The sequence below is a fragment of the Oncorhynchus tshawytscha genome, linkage group LG08, assembly GCF_018296145.1.
Source record: "Oncorhynchus tshawytscha isolate Ot180627B linkage group LG08, Otsh_v2.0, whole genome shotgun sequence".
Lineage (NCBI taxonomy): Eukaryota > Metazoa > Chordata > Actinopteri > Salmoniformes > Salmonidae > Oncorhynchus > Oncorhynchus tshawytscha.
In genome coordinates this window covers 50,308,445-50,329,976 of record NC_056436.1, presented here as the reverse complement: position 1 = coordinate 50,329,976, position 21,532 = coordinate 50,308,445, and the positions used below count along the sequence as shown (strand labels likewise).

Below are 21,532 nucleotides of genomic sequence, written 5' to 3'. Positions count from 1 at the left end.
CACACCATCCGCCGCTTTTTTGAGCGAAAGTGGGCTGCAAGGAAGAAGACGCAGGAGGACTCCACTTTTGAATGAAAAACATTTTAAAAAGCCAGCCTGGAATTTGCTAAAATACATATCGACAAAGACACAATCCTTCTGGGAGAATGTCCTTTGGACAGATTTTTGGCAAGTCACATCAGCGCTACTTTCACAGACGAAGAAATTAAGCTTTCAAAGAAAAGAACACCATACCTACAGTGAAACATGGAGGATGCTCGGTTCTGTTTTGGGGCTGCTTTGCTGCGACTGGCACAGGGTGCCTCGAATCTGTGCATGACACAATGAAATCTCAAGACTGTCAAGGCTTTCTGGAGCGAAACGTACTGCCCGGAGTCAGAAAGCTCTGTCTCAGTTGCAGGTCATGTGTCCTCCAACAGGATAATGACCCAAAACACTCAGCTAAAAGCAACCAAGAATGGATAAGAACAAAACATTGGACTATACTGAAGTGGCCTTCTATGAGTCCTGATCTGAATCCTATTGAACATCTATGGAAAGAGCTGGAACTTGCAGTATGGAGAAGGCACCCGTCAAACCTGAGACAGCTGGAGCAATTTGCTCAGGAAGAGTGGGCCAAAGTACCTTTTAATAGCTGCAGAAGTCTCATTGAGACCTACAGAAAAAGTTTGATTGCAGTGATTGCCTTTAAAGGTTGTGCAACAAAATATTAACTTAAGGGTCCCATAATTTTTGTCCATTCCATTTTCATTTGTTTTATTATTTACAATATTATGTTGAATAAAAAATCTAAAGCAAAGTCTGATTTCTATTAAATATGCAATAAACAATGGTGGATGCCAATTACTTTAGTCAGTTTCAAGTTATTTCAGAGAAAATTGTGCGTTCTTTGTCTTTTGTGGAGGGGTACCAACACATTTGAGCACGTCGGTGTATATTGAGCAGACAGGTTAAATAATTGCATTGCATGTTGATAAAAAATACACCGTTTGAGACAAAATGTCTTCGAAATGATGCTGTCCTTTCTTTGTAATTACTTATTTCTGTCCCTGCAAGTCATACGATTAAAACCATAAGACCAAATGTGTTTGCATTGATTTCAAAATTGCACCTCAAGCATGCAACATAAAGAGAGGTGAATAATTAAAATGAATTACCCTTTCTAGAAAAAGTTTTAAAGACAAACTGTTTCTTTCTACTTCTAAGTCACCAGTGTCATTTAGCTTTCTTAATTATGTTTGAAAAAGTGGCCTCCTCTCTCTCTCTTCTGGGAACTAACAGAAAGTGCTGACACAGATGAGAAGAACGTAGAGAAAGACAGAGAGAGAGATACAGTGCATTCGGAAATATTCAGACCCTTTAATTTTTTCCCCACAATTTATTACGTTACATCATTATTTTAAAATTGACTAAATGTTTTTTTTTTTTTCACAGTACCCTATAATTTTGAAGCAAAAACAGGTTTTAAGACATTTTTGCAAATGTATTAAACATTAAAAATGGAAATACCATCAGACCCTTTACTCAGCACTTTGTTGAAAAACCTTTTGCAGCGATTACAGCCAGGAGTCTTCTTGGGTATGACGCTACAAACTCAGCACACCTGTATTTGGAGGAGTTTCTCAGATTGTTCTCTGCAGATCCTCTCAAACTCTTGTCAGGTTGAATGAGGAGGGTCGCTGCACAGCTATTTTCAGGTCTATCCAGAGATGTTCGATCGGGTTCGGACTCTGGCTGGGCCACGCAAGAACATTCAGAGACTTGAACCGAAGCTACTGCTGTATTGTCTTGGCCGTGTGCTTAGGGTTGTTGTCCTGTTGGAAGGTGAACCGTCACCCTAGTCTGAGGCCGTGAGTGCTCTTGAGCAGGTTTTCATCAAGGATCACTCTGTACTTTGCTCCGTTCATCTTTCCCCCGATCCTGACTACTCTCCCAGTCCCTGCCGCCGAAAAACATCCCCAGTATGATGCTGCCACCACCATGCTTCACAGTAGGGATGGTGCCAGGTTTCATCCAGATGTAAAGCTTGGCATTCAGGCCAAAGAATTCAATCTTGGTTTCATCAGACCAGAGAATCTTGTTTCTCATGGTCTGAGAGTCCGTTAGGTGCCTTTTGACAAACTCCAAGCAGGCTGTCGTGTGCCTTTTAGGGTGGCTTCCGTCTGGCCACTCTACCATAATGGCCTGATTGGTAGAGTGCTGCAGAGATGGTTGTCCTTCTGGAAGGTTCTCCCATCTCCACAGAGGAACTCTGGAGCTCTGTCAGAGTGACCATCTGGTTCTTGGTCATCTCCCTGACCAGGGCCCTTCTCCCCCAATTGCTCAGTTTGGCCAGGTGGCCAGCTCCAGGAAGAGACTTGGTTGTTCCAAAGTTCTTCCATTTAAGAAGAATGGACGCCACTGTGTTGTAATAACCAAAAAAGTTCAACAAATAAATATATATTTGAGATTTTGAGATTCTTCAAGGTAGCCACCCTTTGCCTTGATGACAGTTTTGCACACTCTTGGCATTCTCTCAACTAGCTTCATGAGGTAGTCCAAACCTTTGACACACCTGCTCGCTTAGTGCGACTATCATTTGGTTTTTCGGCAGGGCAAAGACCCAAAACACACCTCCAGGCTGTGTAAAGGCTTTTTGACCAAGAAGGAAGTGATGGAGTGCTGCATCAGATGACCTGGCCTCCATAATCACCTGACCTCAAACCAATTGAGATGGTTTGGAATGAGTTGGATGAGTTGGACCGCAGAGTGAAGGAAAAGCAGCTCAGTGCTCATCATATGTGAGAACTTCTTCAAGACTGTTGCAAAAGCATTCCTCATGAAGCTGGTTGAGAGAATGCCACGGGTGTTATTTTTCTTTTTTTTCTTTACACTTTTTTGCTTACTACATAATTCCATATGTGTTATGTCATAGTTTTGATGTCTTCACTATTATTCTACATTGTCGAAAATAGTTTTAAAAAATAAGAAAAACTCTTGAATGAGTAGGTGTGTCCAAATGTTTGACTGGTACTGTATACATTGTAATAGCTGTACACTGTAAAGTCCATTATTCCTCTGAAGAGTATGAAGTAGGCTGTTTGATAAAGTTTGAATCCTAAGAAACCTGCCTACACATAGTTTGAAGTACAATACCATTATAGCTACTTTAGTAGGTCAAAGCGTAGTAGGCCAAAGCTGTGTGCTGGAAAACCTTGGTAGAGCATGGATGGAATAGGCATTGTGGTGCTCATGTGAATTTCCTGTCTGTTTTGGCTTCAGACCATGCATACTTCTCACTTAAACATGTTTTTTTTTTTAAATCATGTTTTTTACACAAAATTATTATACCACATTATAATACAGCATAAAACAGCATTAAAATGTAGTTAAAAGTAAGCAGTAATCACAAATGTCAACAGAGATAATGTAGTTGTTAGTATTTATTTAATATTAACAGCTGATTTTCCAGAGGGAAGCAACAAAACAGAAACTCACTTCAGCCAATTTGGAGTAAATTGTGGGAAAACATGTCCTGATTTCTCCTAAGACAACCGAGCAAGCCCCTGGAACCTAAAAGTTTACTGAAGAAAGTCCTACATTACCTGGAAACAAAAGTGAATTATCACTAAATATAGCGTTTACAACCAAATGTACATTCGTCAGATATAGTCAACTTTGTAAATACAATTCAGGGATGGCCACAATTGCTCTTGAGAAGCTGCAGTTTTATGCAGGCTTTTTTGTTGTTGTTCTAGCACACCTGATTCTACTATTCATGGTCGTGATGAACAGCTGAGGTCTTGATGAACAGCCGAGTAGTCGAATCAGGTGTGGTAGCACTGGACTTGAAGAAAAAAAAAACATTTATAGCCCTGTGGATCGTCAAGAACAATTTTGGCAACTCCAGATACAAACAATGCTGAGAAACCCCTGTAAAATACAAGTACCAAACGCTCTTAAGAACGACGATATACATATTAACAAATCTGCTCTAAATCCTTTAACTACAAATGTTCAACTCCAGTAAAAGAGCACACATTCCCTTATTTATATTTGACAGTATAAATATGAAAACAGATGGGACTATGCACAGATTTGGAACAGAACATACATTTTAAGTATTGATAGTGTGCGAATGACCATGTGTGTATTGGAATTGGCATAAGTCGTTTGTCAGCTCCACATGGGCCAGCTTGCATTTATTTCTCTGTGACAAGCGCTTGCCCACAATCCACTACTCTGCCATAAAGCACTGTGTCCTTGGGAAGTACCGTAGAGATGGCGTGCATCTCAATCAATGAGGGCAACAACCTGTTCCTTTAGAATCTGAAAGCTGGTCTCTCCTCCATTCTAGCAAGACACACGCAATATTACACACCACCACACTCACTGCCACTTGCCTGCCAATCCACGGACCCAAAGGCTCTTTTAAGAGCCACCTAATTAATGAAAATAAGTGTGTGTGGGAGGGGTCAAAATGTTTCCTCTGGGAGACAAACCCACAGTCTTCAGATCCACAGGCGGTGGATCTAAATGTTAACCCTACGAACCCTGTTCTTAAAACATTGATTTTGACAGACCTTTTAAATGGACAGATTGGAAGCGTTCATTCCGAATGATTTTGCTCATTCACTCAGTACTGATTGAACATTTATTTAGCTTTCTTGGTTAAAATACAATAGTCTAAAACTGTTGATTTGTTGAAAACAGACTCATTTTATTACATAGCTGACCAAGTTAGCAAGCGTGTCATTTTCCTTTGACTGCGCACAGCATGGCGTACAATTTAACTTAATGGGTTTTCGAGCATGAACTGCTCTTTTCAGGTCCTGCCACAACATCTTAATCGGGTTTAGGTCTGGACTTTGACTAGGCCATTCCAGAACTTTAAGTGTGTTGCTTTTGAGTCTTTCTGATGTAGAATTGCTTGTGTGTGTTGGATCATTGTCTTGCTGCATGACCCAGCTACGCTTCAGCTCACAGATGGATGGTTCCTTCAATGAGGGAAAGTCATCCAGGTCCTGAGGCAGCAAAGCATCCCCTTACCATCACACTACCACCACCATGCTTGAACGTTTGTGTGAGGTTGTTACTGTGGAATGCAGTGTTTGGTTTTTGCCAGACATAACAGGGACCCATGTCTTCTGAAAAAAGGATAAGCAGGCAATGATTTACATTGTCTCGTTTGATGTTCCAGGACAACTTTTAGACATGGTGCCAACGGCAGGAAACACCGCATCGCTTCCAATTATTGACCGGATGTGTATGTGATGAACTGAAGTGAGGTCCCGCCACTGGATGCACCGTGACAGGTTTACTTTGGCTCTATGTCTGTGTCAGCATGCCTTCAGAAACCGAAGGGGGAGAGGAGGGAGCCTTGTGGGGTTCCTTTTGTGTGACAAACCCAGACGGTCTGGCAAAAAAAAGTAGAGTTATAATGGCTATGTCCTGAATGGCACCCTACTCCCTATTTAGTGTCCTATGGCCCCTGGGGATCGGGTGCCATTAGGTAAGCAGGAAAACACTTGGGTGACAAACTGCCCTGTTGATGCTAAACGCACGTTCCGACCAGACGAGATCTCCAGCAGTGTGCCAGTCTGCTATTGGATTAGCATATACAGTCAGGTCCAACATTATTGGCACCTATGGTAAAGATTAGCAAAAAAGACTGTATACAATAAAGAATTTACATATTGAGCTATATTGTATTCTAAAAATCTTGAGAAATTATATTAGTTTTTACTAATACAATTGCTCAGACAAAGAGATTTTGTTTCACAAGTAAATATTTTTACTCAAAAAGATATGGGTCAAAATTATTGCCACCCTTGTTTCAACACCTTTCAATACCTCACCTTGCGAGGATAACGGCACTGAGTCTTTTTCTAAAACCTTTTATGAGATTGGAGAACACTTTGGGAGAGATCTTAGGCATTCCTCCTTACAGAATCGTTCCAGATCCTTGATATCTTTCGTCTCCGGCTTATGGACTGACTCCTTAAATTCAAACCACAATTTTCAAGTGCGGCGACTAACATGGCCTTTCCAAATGCTTATTTTGTGGTCAACTAACCTTTTCTTTGTGGATTTTGATGTGTGCTTCGGGTTATTTTCTTGCTGGAAGATCCACTTGCAGCCAAGATTTAGCCTCCTGGCAGAGGCAACCAAGTTTTTGGCTAAAATGTCCTGGTATGGGCAAAATTCACCATTGACCTTAACAATGGTCCCAGGACCAGTGGAAGCTAAATAGCCAATAACATCCAAGATCCTCCTCCATATTTACAATAGCACCTTACCTTGGCTCCCTGCTGCACTCGAGTAACAGGTGGTCAGCCTGCCATGCAGTCTCCTCGTGGATTGCAAGGTAATCGGCCATAATCGGCATCCAAAAATGGCGATTACCGATTGTTATGAAAACTTGAAATCGGCCCTAAGTAATCAGCAATGCCGGTTGACCTCTACTATCAATGATTGTATTTATTTTCTTATCAACGGAACATGAAATACGGTAATATGCTTTTCTTCCCGGAGTCATGTCTGAACATGGACTTGGATAATATACAGTTAGCTGGGTTTTCTATGCATCGGAAGGACGGCAGTGTCTGGTAACATCGTGGGGGTGGTGTGTGTCTCTTTGTTAACAACAGCTGGTGCGCGATCTCTAATATTAAGGAAGTCTCAGCTTATTTTGAGATTTTCTAACTTGCCTGAGATGGATTACCTCATGATAAGCTGTAGACTATTATTTACCAAGAGTTTAATACCATATTTTTCCATAGCGGTCTATTTACCACCACAAAACTATGCTGGCACTAAGGATGCACTCAACGAGCTCTACAAGACCATAAGCAAACAAGAAAATACTCATCCATAGGCGACACTCCTAGTGGCCTGTGATTTTAATGCAGAAAAACTGGAATCTGTTTTACCTCATTTCTACCAGCATGTCACCTGTGCAACAAAAAAAAACTCTAGATCACCTTTATTCCCAGTACAAAGCTCTCCCTCGGCCTTCATTTAGCAAATCTGACCAGAACTCTACTTTCCTGATACCTGCTTACAAGCAAAAACTCAAACAGGAAGTGGTCCGATGAAGCAGATGCTAAGCTACAGGACTGTTTTGCTAGCACAGACTGGAATATGTTCCGGGATTCATCCGATGGCATTGAGCAGTTTACCACGTCAGTCACTGGCTTCATTAATAAGTACAGCCTGTAATAACTACATGTTTCAAGCAAACCACCATAGTCCCTGTGCCCAAGAACAACAAGGTAACCTGTCTAAATGACTACCGCCCCGTAAGCACTCACATCTATCTGTAGCCATCAAATGCTTTGAAAGGCTGGTCATGGCTCACATCAACACCATCATCCCAGAAACCCTGGACACCCTCCAATTCGCATACCGCCTCCAACAGATCCACCGACGACACCATCTCTTTTGTACTCCACACTGCCCTTTCCCACCTGGATAAAAAAGGAACACACACGTGAGAATGCTGTTCATTGACGACAGCTCAGCGTTCAACACCACAGTGCCCTCTAAGCTCATCGCTAAGCTAAGGACACTGGGACTGAACACCTCCCTCTGCCACTGGACCCTGGACTATTTACATTGACTCGCTTTTATTATATTAATGAATTTGTTTATATTTTTTGCACCGGCTCTATGCACACTCAGTAGACTTTACCAACCCACTCATACATACTACACTGATACTCCAACACAAATAAAACACTCTACATAGACTCACACACACACGCGCCTATTAATGCCACACACTAACACACAGACACACTTTCACACTCTTTGACGCTCTTCACCCACGCTGCTACTCTGTTTATTATCTATCCTGATTGTCTAGTCACTTTACCCTTACCTACACGTACATATTACCTCAACTACCAACACTGCTGCTACTCTGTTTATTATCTATCCTGATTGGTCACTTTTACCCCTACCTACACATACATATTACCTCAACTACCAACACTGCTGCTACTCTGTTTATTATCTATCCTGATTGGTCACTTTTACCCCTACCTACACATACATATTACCTCAACTACCAACACTGCTGCTACTCTGTTTATTATCGATCCTTTTTGCCTAGTTACTTTACCCCTACCTACACGTACATACTGTATTACCTAAATTACTTCAACTACCTGGTACCCCTGCACATTGACTCTGTACTTGTAAACCTTGTATATAGCCTCGTTATTGTTATTTTATTGTGTTACTATTACCTTTTATGTACTTAGGAAGTATTTGTCTTTGTAACTCTGCATTGTTGGGAATGGGCTTGTTAGTAAGTCTACACCTGTTGTATTTGTCGCCTGTGACCAATAAAATGTGATTTGATTCGAATGTTGTTCCTGACTGTAATATAGCCACGGTTTGACACTCATTTTGGTTAGCCATAAGCAGACAGTACATTAAATCCCGGCCAACCCCAACAAATCTGATAAATTGGCAGATGTGAGACCATTCCAGGCAAATGCTGTGCTGTTGCGATTCAAGTACCCTCTGTCCCTCAGCTCAGGGACCTTGAAGCAACAGAGGGAGAGAGGGATGATGAAGAAAGGAGAGATGAACAAAGAAAGGGTGTTTCCCCCCCCCTGACTTTGGTTTACACAAACAGAGTTCTGCTTACGCATTCCGTTTTCCCCTCTGCTGAGCTTGCGGCATGGTGCGCCCCACCCGCCGATGCGTAAGCGGCACTTGGCGAGGACGAGCCCCTCTCTGTGGAGCAGCGTGTTACCGTGACACGCTACCGGGGGGGTCCTGTGTTTATGGAAAGCGATCACTTCACCTTCTTTTGTTTGTGTAATAATACATTTCATGATGTTTCCTTTACTCATACCATTTTGAGGGAGTGTGAGGGAGGAAAATGAATACTACAATACAGACAATAGATTTCGATAGTCAGTCAATAGATCTGCGTGGCCCTGAAGCACGTTACACACACTCTGTCCCTGTGTGTTTTAGCTGCTGTCCCCAATGACAGTGCGTTAACTTAGTGGGATCAGAGTAGTCCACTTACTCACTCTGTCAGGCTCCCCCTGAGTACTGAGTCAACAACAAGCCCCAGTTCACAGGACCATGGGGAGTACTTTACAACTCAGTGTGGGGCGAAAACACACAGACACACAAACACACGCATGGTCCTAGAATAGAAATAGACCCTCTCTTTGTTGTTGTTGTTGTTCTGCTTTCTAACAGCTTAGGTCAGGATCTTGGGAACGCCATCAAAAAGCCTTCTCTTTCTAGGTTGGGGCATCTGTGGTCCCTGATATGTTATTGTGTTAAAATGACTTCAACTAGAACGTATTGGCCGTGATTTTAATTGCAGCCTTTATCTTGATCGTTTTGGTAAGTTTAGGTTACTCTGTATTAATTGTATTGCTTTGATGTGAAGTCAACTCTATGCTGTGGTTTGGCCAATGTGTTTATGTGTAATTAGTTGTTTATATTCCAGTAGCGCCCTGTGAGCCTAATATGACATCTTCTCTTTGTCTCATTCTCCCCTAGTCTCCATCCCGTGCCAGCGGCGGTGGGTGGTCGCTGTCGGAACTTGACATTCTGCTCCTGGCTGGCACAGCTGGCCACACCCTTAGCCTGTCGGCCAGCAGCTTCGTGGAGGAGGAGCACCAGGTCTGGTACTTCCTGCTCAACACCCTCTGTCTGGTCGTCTTCCAGGACGTCTGTCGCAAGTACTTCCGGGAGCGCAGTGCCAACATTGGCGTCATAGGGTGTTCGGAGGACAAAGACTGCCTCCCTCCTTCCAAAGAGGGGTATGCGGTCGCCTCACCGTTGACTGATTTGGGGGTGACAGGCGCAGATTCAGAGAGGTGGCTGGCCCTGGCAACACCGCTGCTTACCCTGGCGTGTTGCCGTCTGCTGCGCTCGCTCAACCAGACCGGGGTGCAGTGGGTTCATCTGCCTGACCTGGGACACTGGCTCAACAGGTGGGTGTGCTGAGGTTTGAATAGACTGGAATACTTGCTTTTTATTGTTGTGCTGTGTGTTACTTCACACATGATAAATGTTGGTATAAGTGGAGTGCCATACACTACCATATAGTGGTAGTTGAATATATTACATTTTCTTAATTTGAAGTGGCCTTTAGGAAAATATCTGCGTTTTTGTTAGCTTGCTTTTTGCCAGTTCAGATTCACTATTTGATACATAGACCAATTCATTAAAGCAACATTTTGCATAATTCTGCTTTGTGAAGGCCATCGGCAGTGCTTTCATGGAGAAGCGGTAGAACAAGTCTACTGCTTGAGTATAACAGTTCCTCCATCTTTTATTCATACCCCTATCATACACTCAGATCTGGGCCCGGTTTCCAGCCTTCAATGGCTTTCACGACGCACCGTCACTGAAGTGCAACTCTACTTCTGAGTAAAAATCTGTCGTTCTGCCCCTGAGCAAGACAGTTAACCCACTGTTCCCCAGGGCGCCGAAGACGTGGATGTTGATTATGGCTGCCCCCCCCCGCACCTCTCTGATTCAGAGGGGTTGGATTAAATGCAGAAGACACATTTCAGTTGATGCCGTTCAGTTGGACAACTGACTAGGTATTCCCCTTTCCATTCACACAACACAGGAGTGCCTTATTAGCTTGTGAAGATTACAGTTCTGGAGGGCCGACTCACAGGCAGTACTAAGGCTGTCTTCCCAGTCAGTTATGACTATGTTGTATGAAAGGAATACATATAGCTGGTCTCAAGTCTTAGCCTGTCCAAGAGACTTCAGTTCCTGAGCTCATCCTCGTTTCCAACATGATTTTCCCTCCTTCCTGTTAGAGTTATGGTAGTACAAAAAGTACAACAACTACCGCTATGACCAAATGAGCAAAATGACCATGTAAATTACGCAGGCTCCGCCGCTCGCCGCATGTGGCAGGGGCTACGGTCCATTACGGAATACAAAGGAAGATCCAACCGTGATCTGCCCAAATGATGCCTCTCTACTCGACCAACTCAATGCATTTTATGCCAGCTTTGAAAACAGCAACGTCGTGCCGGGTGGGATGGCCGTCACCGACCCAGAGGATTGGGTGATCTCGCTCTCCAAGGCTGACGTGAGAAACATCTTTAATCGGGTCAACACCTGCAAGGGCGCGGGACCGACAGTAATCCAGGGAGCAGTCTCAGAGCATGGGCAGAACAGCTGGCAGGCATATTAGGGTACTTTTCAACCTCACCTTGTCCCAGTCTATAATCCACACATGTTTTAAGAAGACCACTATCATTCCTGTCCCCAAGAACTCTAAAGCTTCATGCCACAATGACTACCGCCCTGTAGCACTCACATCTGTAATCATGAAGTGCTCTGAGAGGCTGGTTTTGGCAACACATTAGCTCCATCATCCCAGACACCCTAAACCCTAAACCCACTCGTTTGCATACTGCCCCAACAGGTCCATAGATGACGCAAACTGAATTGCTTTCCACACTACCCTCACCCACTTAGATAAGAGGAATACCTATGTGAAAATGCTGTTCATTGATTACAGCTCAGCGTTCAACACCATTGTCCTCTCCAAGCTCGTCACCAAGCTTGGTGCTCTGAACACCTCCCTCTGCAACTGGATCCTGGACTTCCTCCGCCACGCTATCCCTCAACACAGGGGCCCCACAGGGGTGGGTGCTTAGTCCCCTCCTCTATTCCTTGTTCACCCACAACTGCGTAGCCACGCACGACTCCAGGACCATCATCAAGTTTGCTGACGACATGACGGTGGTAGGCCTGATCACTGGCGAAGATGAGTCAGCCTACAGGGAGGATGTCAGTGACCTGGCAGTGTGGTGCTAGAACAACAAACTCTCCCTCAATGTCAGTAAGACCAAGGAGCTGATCATGAACGATCAACGATGGGGCTGCAGTGGAGCAGGTCGAGATCTTCAAGTTCCTCGGTGTCCAAATCACTGAAGACTTAAAATGATCCAAACACAAGCGCACGGTCGTCAACATGGCGCGACAGCCCCGCTTCCCTCTCGGGAGGTTGGAAAAGTTTGGCATGGGCCCTCAAATCCTCAAAAAGTAAATGTCTGGTGTGGCAATAGCACCGCCCTCGATCACATGACTCTACAGAGGGTGGTGCGGACAGCCCAGGACATCACTGGGGCACATCTTCTTGCCATCCAGTACATCTACACTGAACGAAAATATAAACGCAACATGTAAAGTGTTGTTCCCATGTTTCATGAGTTGAAATACAAAACTCCAGACATTTTCCATACGCACAATAATCGTATTTCTCTTCAGTTGTGTGCACAAATGTGTTGACATCCCTGTTAGTGAGTATTTCTCCTTTGCCAAGATAATTCATCCACCTGACAGCTGTGGCATATCCAGAAGCTAATTAAACAGTATGATCATTACACAGGTGCACCTTGTGCTTGGGACAACAAAATTGCACTTTATAATGTGCAGTTCTGTCACAACACAATGCCACAGATGTTTCAAATTTTAAGGGAGCGTGCAATTGGCATGCTGACTGCAGGAATGTCCACTAGAACTGTGTCCAGAGAATTTAATGCTGATTTCTCTACCATAAGCCACATCCAACGTTGTTTTAGAGATTTTGGCACTACATACAACCGGCCTTACAACCACAGACCACGTGTAACCACACCAGCTCAGGATCCCCACATCCGGCTTCTTCACCTGCGGGATTGTCTGAAGGTGCTGAGAAGAGTATTTCTGTCTGTAATAAAGCCCTTTTGTGGGAAAAACAAATTCTGATTGTCTGGGCCTGGCTCCCCAGTGGGTGGGCCTATGCCCTCTAAGGCCCATGGTTGCACCCCTGCCCTGTCATGTGAAATCCATAGATTAGGGTCTAATAAAAAAAATCAATTGACTGATTTCTTTATATTATTTCAAATCTTTGAAATTGTTGCATGTTGCGTACATTTTTTTGTTCAGTATATATCAGGCAGTGTGGTCGGAAGGCCCAGAGAAATTATTAATGACTGCAACCACCCAAGCAATAGACTATTCTCTCTGCTTCCGCACAGGAATCGGTACCGGTGCATAAGTATGGCACCAACAGGCTCTTGAACAGCTTCTATCCCCAAGCAATAAGACTGATAAATAGCTAACAAAATAGCTGACACGGACGATCTGAGTAAACCTTGTATCTTTATTGACCTTTTATTGTTATTTTTGCACTTTCTCTATGCACACTCACTGGGCCCTACACACACACGCACACACTCACTGGGCCCTACACACACACACACTCACTGGGCCCTACACACACATGCACACACTCACTGGGCCCTACACACACACACACACACACACACGCACGCACGCACACACACACCCCCCACCCACCATCATCTGCTCACTCACACATAATATGCACACACATTTATACTGCATCTACACACACGCACAGCCACTCACATACAACCTGCTGCTGCTCTGTTTAACTTATATCCTGTTGCCTAGTCACCTTACCCCTATACATATCTACCTCCGTCAGTATCCCTGCCCAATGTAAATATGTTATTGGAACTGACCCTGTATATAGTATGCTTACTTACTTATTGTGTTCTTCTTATTTCTGTTTTTTCATAGTATTATATTGTCATTGGTTATTGCATTGTGGGATTTTGAGCTAGCAAGAAAGGCATTTCACTCTACTTGTGCATGTGACATTGAAACTTGAAACTCTCATATGCTGGTTTTCCAATCTAGTCTTTCACCTGGTTTGCATAGCTGCACCGTACTCATCCCTCACAAATCGGGTCAACGTGCTTCATTGTCTGCCCATGTATTGTGTACATAGTCATTATTCGTCCTTGGAGAGCTCCCTCAAGGCTGCAGAACTGCCACACAGACAGATGGCTAGTCCGGGCTTGTCTCCCAGTCTAAACCAGGGCCCATTCCATCCCATTAGATATGTGCTCTGGCCAGCACAGTGAATCAAGTCTCAGTTAGTTGCTTGGTTGGATGCGAGAGGAAGGAAGCCTATGTGAAGAAAAATGTACAACAAAAAAAGTTTGGTTTTTTTTGTTTGTTTTTTTCCCCCCACAGGATTATGTGACATGGATGTAAACACCCAGGGAAAGTTCATTTGAAGTATATGGTTAGCCCTGGAATGACTCTTCACATAATATAATTGAATGATTTGCTCCTTTAGCCATTTTGCAGCATCATAACAGTTAGAGCACTCAGAGGTTAAGTCTTAAAAAAGATACGACCAGTGAAGTTCCCCACAGGCCAGAAAACTTGCAATATGTCATTTATTTTACCTAGCTTCTTTGTAGTGTTGCCTAGGCAAAGTAGACTCTACAATATATGGACAAATGTGAAATCCAATCTACCTCAGGGCTCCTATTCATTTAAGCAGACTCAACATGGCGTATAAAGACTAAGAGGTTTTCCTAAGGAAGGCATGAAGTGCTCAGACATGACATGCTCATGACCATATTATAATGCATTGCCCGCATGGCCTATTAACTAAATTGTCACCATGTTTCAATAAAACGTTGTCATCCAATAGTCTGACTTCAAAGTGAGTGAGATTCTGAACATACAGAAAACTTGGTGAATCTACGGTACTATACCTTGGCAAAAGATTTAGGCTAATGAATGAAATAAGATTCACTGTATAGACCAAGAGAAAGCGCATTGAGTGTTATCCGTTAGAGCCTGTTGTCTGTTAACTTACCGTATTGTCTCTACAGCACCATAATGGTGGCTAGTTTCCTCACAGCAAGGATATAAATAAAAATGGAGTCACTCCCGTAGGAGCTAATGAATCATATCTTTGGCTGTCTCTGCAGGTAGCATTAGTCTGTTCCTTTCCATTGTGTGTTAAAAGCCTCTCTCTGACTTCCCTGTAATTCTTACATTTTACATTTACATTTTAGTCATTTAGCAGACGCTTTTATTCACAGTTAGTGCGTTCATCTTAAGATAGCTCTTTGAAGAGGTAGGATTTAAGATACTCGTTGAAAAGGTTGGGTTTTAGATGTTTTCGGGAAGATGGGCAGGGTCTCTGCTGTCCTAGCTTCAGAAGGATTTTAGGGCCAAGATAACAAACCCTAATTGCCTCCGAATCAGAGCCGGAATAAGATTGTTATCCGTGAAGCATCGCACACTAGGATTCTCGGAGAGATGTACAAAAAAAAAAAAAAAAAAAACATTCCAGTCTGGCAAGAAAGTTTGAGGAACTGTCAGTGAACCCGCTGTTCTCATTGTTGAACCCGAGGTTTCTCTGTTCCATTAGCATTCTCGCGGTGACACATGTAACAAGACGAATGCCTTGCGCTGGGGGGCACCAGGGTCAGCGTATTGTGGAATTAGAATTTCCTTCTCGTCGTCATTAGCTGGCCTTTACCCTGTCTGGTGCTGCCCCTTTTCCCATATTCCCCCTGTTCTATGTGGAGTGGGTACACTGGGTAATGAGCTCGGGCATCGTTCCTCCTTCATGTTCCTCCCCCAAGGTGTCCGCCTGTTCCCCTTCCCTGACCCAACCCCCTGCCCCGATACCAGGGCCACGCTGTTCCTCTGGCGTAGCTGGGCTGCATCTAAAAAGTTGAACGTGGTCTCCTCTTCCTTGTCTCCTCTCTTTCAACTGCAGTGTTATGAATGCAAAAGAAGGGTACATGTAAAGTTGATGCTTACTGGGAAGTTGCTATCACCAGTCCAGTCCTTTCTCATCAGAGTAGATGATGTGGAGGAAAGGAGACAAAGAAGGAAGGTCCCTTCGAGCTATTGTACCGCACACCTTCTTACTCTATTGCTTGCCGGAGATTTTCCCATTTTTTTCCCATTCTCAACTCGTTTAGGATTAATTGCCCTGTCCCTACTAACATTGAATGGGTGTGTTCAGACAAGAAAATGTAGCCGAAACAGCTTTACATCCGCTGCTGTAGCCAACATCATTACAGACTTTTCCCCTTAGAATACTATGGTGATTTGATTTGAAAATCGCCATGTTTTGCCCTTGAGTGACTTCTATTAGAGTACTTGTGAGAAATGGACATGCAAATGTGTAATCTTTCGCATTACTGTAATGAAGGTGTACATCTTGAGCCAAGGACTTTCTCTCATTTCCACTAGCCCTTCCTATGTAGAGAACAGTGGGACCTGAGTACAGTGAAGGTGCTATTCTTAGTTAGTACTCCCCTTCTATTTTTCAGTGTATGACTGAGTCCAAGGAAACAACCTCCTATGGAAAGATAAGGGCAACATTTTACCAACGCAAAATGCCTCTGAGCTCTGAAACAAATAGCTTAATGCTTTCAATATTACAGCCCTAAACTGCAGAATTGCTGCACTAAACTGCAATATTGTTCAAAAACGAATTACTCTGTAATTAGTGCAGTTTTACAGTGGTTTAAATGTTCATCTGTTCTGTCTCTACAGCTCAGAACACAAGACGGTGCTGTCCTTGTTGGCCGCCATGTCATTGGCTCTTATCTACTTCCTGGTCCAGCGGCGATGTTCCTGGGTCTCCAAGATTGCCCTGGCCCTCGGCCTTCTGGGTGTCTACAGCTACCGGGCGGCTGTGGGCAATGTTGTGTTACCATGGCAACATTCCGGTGGAAACATGTCCAAGTAAGTTTTCGCCGACTATTATGTGGCAAGTGATTACTCTTTCCCAATCGCCCTTTTATGCAATTGCGGTTTTGCATCAAATCTGAAGAAATGCTGTATTGCATGTGTTTGTTGAGCCTTTTGATAGGTGATCACATCACACTAGTTAATGAACACTTTTGTCATGAGCCAAAACGGGTCACCGAAAATTGTGTACTATGTTATCCATTTTGTATGATATGTTTCGTCCTGACCTTATTTTTTTACGAATTCCAATTCGTACAATATGTAAAAAATGTGTAAAGGCTTAAGATCCCGGACTGCATCTTTAAGGCCTACATTGGGATAAAATACACAGCAATACATAGAGGAAGAAAAGATAACGATCACTTTGTTTACCCCTGTGCTTTTGATTTCTAATCACCAAATGTGGAGCTCCTTCGCCCTGCCACTCGGGTCAATGCCTCCCTACTTGCCTGCCTGCCTGCCTGCCTTACTCCCTCCCTGCCTGCCTGCCTGCCTTACTCCCTCCCTGCCTGCCTGCCTGCCTTACTCCCTCCCTGCCTGCCTTACTCCCTCCCTGCCTCTCACCAGCCCACCAGCCAGCTGCAGCCCATCTTCAGCCCCACTGCAAGAACACAATGAGTATGCAGGTGCTACTGCCCAGTTATCCTGCCCCACTGCCCAGTTATCCTGCCCTATAATTGACAACGCCACCATGCAAAGTCGCCCAGTCATTAATCACCACAGGAAGTTGTTTATGCTTGCGCCGTGGCAACCTCCTGGCATTCCCATTAAGTTGAGTCCACAACAGCAACGGCCCCAGCTCGATCACTCGCAGCCAGGCTAATCTGGTAGCATGAGACCCCTTCATCCTTTGTGCCTCATCACACTGGCCCACATTGCTGAAAGAGGGTCTTTCACACTGACTCGCTATGATAGTTCAGGCTGCATCTTTTTGTGTGTGCTTCGTAAGGCAGTTGGGCTTGACTAACAGCAACAACAAAAAATGGCAAATTGAGATTTCATTTATTTTTATGAGGAAACAATTCTTGGTATAGCTCTCTATGCAGTAGTCTTCTCTCCCAATAATAACTGAATCACCCTTCTCCTGTCCTTAGCTTTAAAATCATACAGAATACCCTGTGACATTTGCTGGTATTTGCTGTAAGGAGCTGGTAGGTAGGGATTGAGTGCCCACATTTATTCCTCCCTCTATTTCCCCCTCCTTTCTTCTATTCTTTCATCTGTTTCACGTGAGGAGATGCTCTATCAAATGCCTCCAAAAGAGCATTGTAGAGTCAACAGAAAATGGAGGGAAAAGGGGCCTTGGAATTTCTGGGTCTCATGCTGTCTCGCGTTTTGCTGTCGTGCCGCCCGTCCTCGGCCTGATGAGTGGCCATGATTGATATGGCCCTGCAGACGCTGTCGAGTCATACCCCCCTACCAGATGGGGTCATCAATCAGACCGTTTTTGTCATTTTGAAAAAGCGGAATTGTCATGTACCTCCGGCATAAGGAAAGCCATTCTGGGAAGTGATGTGGTTTAAGAGGCACTTTGAATCATCAAGCATTTTTGTAATAGTCACAACTTTTTATTTTTTTATCACTTGTGATTTTGCTGTTGTTCGTTTTTTGTTTTCCCATGTAGTTTTAATATTGTATAACATTTTACCTCACATCATTATAGCGTCGATAGGCCAGTATTAAAACTAGTCTGTGTATGTTGTACCACATTTTAACATTTACATTTTAGTTATTTATCCGACGCTTGTACCCAGAGCCCCTTGCAACTAGTGCGTATATCTTAAGATAGCTAGGTGAGACAACTACATATCAGTCGTAGTAAATTCATTTTTCCTCAAGAATGTAGATATCAGCAAAGTCAGTGCTAGTAGGAAAATACCGGTGCACGTTCCCACACATCGACTAAGGTGAGAAAGCCATGCTAAGCCATGCATTCTCACTAGTTCAGCTAATCCTAAATGTAATCAAAATAGTTTTTTTGGGGGGTTACGTCAGGTGTCACAGAACACATATGATTGGCTCTTAATGTGAATGTAATTTGTGGCATACAGTATGGTGGAGTACTCCAGTCTTTGTGACTAGCCTTTATCTGCCCCACTGATATGACCCATCCTCTTGTTAAATGACAACGTGGAATCATATCTCAGCCCAGTGCAGTTAATGTGAATTACAGGAGTGGCTTAAGGGCCGGGGTTGCCTCTGTGATGAAATACATCTCCCAGCAACCCTGGGAGGCTTCTGTGTTATCTGAACACACCTGAGTTGCTGTGAAGGGCATGGACGCGTTTGTGTTACAGCACCATACTGAATAGAATAGTACTATAATACTTTATATATTATATCAGAAATGTGTAGTTTGAGGTTCTACTCCCAACTCCCCCAGATAACACACAAACATAGTCCAATCTTGAGAGCAGCACAGGGTGTTCCCGAGTTTCAACACCCCTGTGTTTTGGGGTTAAGTGCCTTGCTCTATGGCACAACAGCAGTGGATGTTGCACCTGGGATCTGAAACAAAACAACTCCTCAGATTCTACCTTTTTTTAGAGAAATAGTGTAGTCAAAATCTGTATTGTAGTCAAAGCGACATCGTATTTTCTTCAGCAGCCACTGCAAGACAAGTATGTACTGTCAAATGTTACTCATGATAAGATATGGGACTGGAGACAAAAGTCCCTTAAAAATGAAGTGAGGCACCAGAGTTGACACAATGCTGGCAAAAATGTAGAGGATACATACGTTGTTCCAAATATCATTATTGCGTAGTTACGTTACTAGTCCCTGAGATGCCATAGCAATGCAAATGTTCTCCCGAACATCACTTAGCTCCCAGCTGTAATTCATTTCCATTGTTCTGGGGATTTTGTTTGATATCTCATCTTTTATAATCCCCTTCCTGTGAGGAAAGGTAACGATTGAGGGATACTTAAGCAATGTCATGTTTCTCATTATCCTAGAGAAACCACCTTGTGTTCAGAGGGTGGCTGAGTAGCTATAAACATTTCAATGATCTATCAAGGTTATTGTTTGGACCTTTTAAGTATAGGGACACTTGCTTCGAAGCCGAATAGTTACCACTAACTCTACTCCAGAGCACATAGAACTGACACACCACTGCAATCGAGGTGTCAAAAATTGCTGAAATATCTTCAAAGTTCTGTTGTGAGTTCTGTCAAAGCACAGCTTGTACTAGAAAATAACTACACATAGTATCTCAATTGGTTCTTGCAGTGCTTTACACCTGCCCAAAAACAGTCCCTTTATTTATTGTCATTTTTAAATGTTAGTTGTGCTGACACTTCATTTGGGAACATTTATGCATGCAGATCCCTCATGAAGATGCATATTATTTCTGACTCTCATCGGAATCTCTGAGTACACACACGCATGCACATTACACACACACACACAAAAATACACACATGCGGGGATTTCAGGTGTCATGGATGAGGGGTTCAAAGTAAGGCTCAGTCTCTCTGTCTTCAAAGACATGCCTGGATAAGAATGAAGCTCTAATTGTTCATACACACATTCAGCCTATAGCTGATGTGATCTCCTGTTCTAAGCTTCCCTCTGTCACAATCATAGAATTAGTTCCCGAATGTTCACGTTATATACAGTGCCTTCAGAAAGTATTTAACATTTTTAAATGGATTACATTGAGATGTTGTGTCACTGATCTACACACAATACCCCGTACCCCATAATGTCAAAGTGGATTTTTAAATTCAATTCAATTTAATGAACAATGAAAATGTCTTGAGTCAATAAGCATTAAAACACTTACGTCATTCCTAACTCAATTTCCGGAAATGAATCAGGGATTTCCCCATGAGGCCAATGGTGACTTTAAAGCCATTACAGAGTTGAATGGCTGTGATAGGAGAACTGAATATGGCTCAACAACATTGTAGTTTCTTCACAATACTAACCTAATTGACAGAGTGAAAAGAAGGACACCTGTACAGAATAAAAAATATTCCAAAACATACATCCTGTTTGCACTAAAGTAATACTGCAAAAAAATGTGGCAAAGCAGTTAACTTTTTGTCCTTAATTAATACAAAGTGTTATGTTTGGGGCAAATCCAATACAACCCATTACTGAGTAGCACTCTCCATATTTTCAAGCATAGTGGTGGCTGCATCATGTTATGGGTATGCTTGTAATCGTTATGTACTGAAGAGTTTTTCAAGATAAAAAAAGACTGAATGGAGCTAACCACAGGCAAATTCCTGGAGAAAATACCTGGTTCAGTTTGCTTTCCACCAGACACTAGGATATTAAGGCCAAATCTACGCTGGAGTTGCTTACCAAGAAGACAGTGAATGTTCCTGAGTGGCCTATTTGCAGTTTTGACTTAAATCGGCTTGAAGATCTATGGCAAGACTTGAAAATATATGTCTAGCAATGATCAGCAAACAATTTGACAGAGCTTGAAAAATGTTGAAAAGAATGATGGGCAAATATTGTACAATCCAGGTGTGCAAAGCTCTTGGAGACTCACAGCTGTAAGCACTTTCAAAGATGAGATAATGAGATATTTCTGTATTTAAATTTCAATACATTTCCAAACATTTCTAAAAAAAAATATCATTACCTAATCTTCTTTCCAATCCACTGATACTAATGTGAGGTGTCTTGGCGGGTGTCTCTCATGGGTTTGGAGTCCGCTCTTGAGTGATCCATTGTGCTTCACTCTCCTAGATGGTAGTGCCCAGGACGACACCAGTATCAGGAATATTTTTTCACATGGCGAAAATGAAAACATGAAGTAGACACATCTATTTGGTCCTTTAAAAACCTATTTTATGAAAAATAGTGTGTGCTATAGCTTGGAAAATAAATAAATGTGACTCTGGGTGACAACATGATGATGTTTGTTTCCAAAATAAGTTTCCTAAAGATGTTTGGTATTTTATTAGGATCCCCATTAGCTTTTGGAAAAGCAGCA

General features: G+C 43.0%; 1 protein-coding gene across 2 annotated transcripts in view; it reads left to right on the top strand.

The window, feature by feature from the left end:
* The window catches only part of LOC112256359 (GPI ethanolamine phosphate transferase 2), a 122,404-nt gene that overhangs the window by 67,917 nt on the left and 32,955 nt on the right, over window positions 1-21,532 (top strand). For both annotated transcript variants that reach the window (XM_024429558.1, XM_024429560.2), the window contains exons 9-10: window positions 9,517-9,953; window positions 16,381-16,572. In XM_024429558.1, coding sequence (XP_024285326.1) covers window positions 9,517-9,953; window positions 16,381-16,572 — 629 coding nt within the window. The remainder of the gene's footprint in view (window positions 1-9,516; window positions 9,954-16,380; window positions 16,573-21,532) is intronic.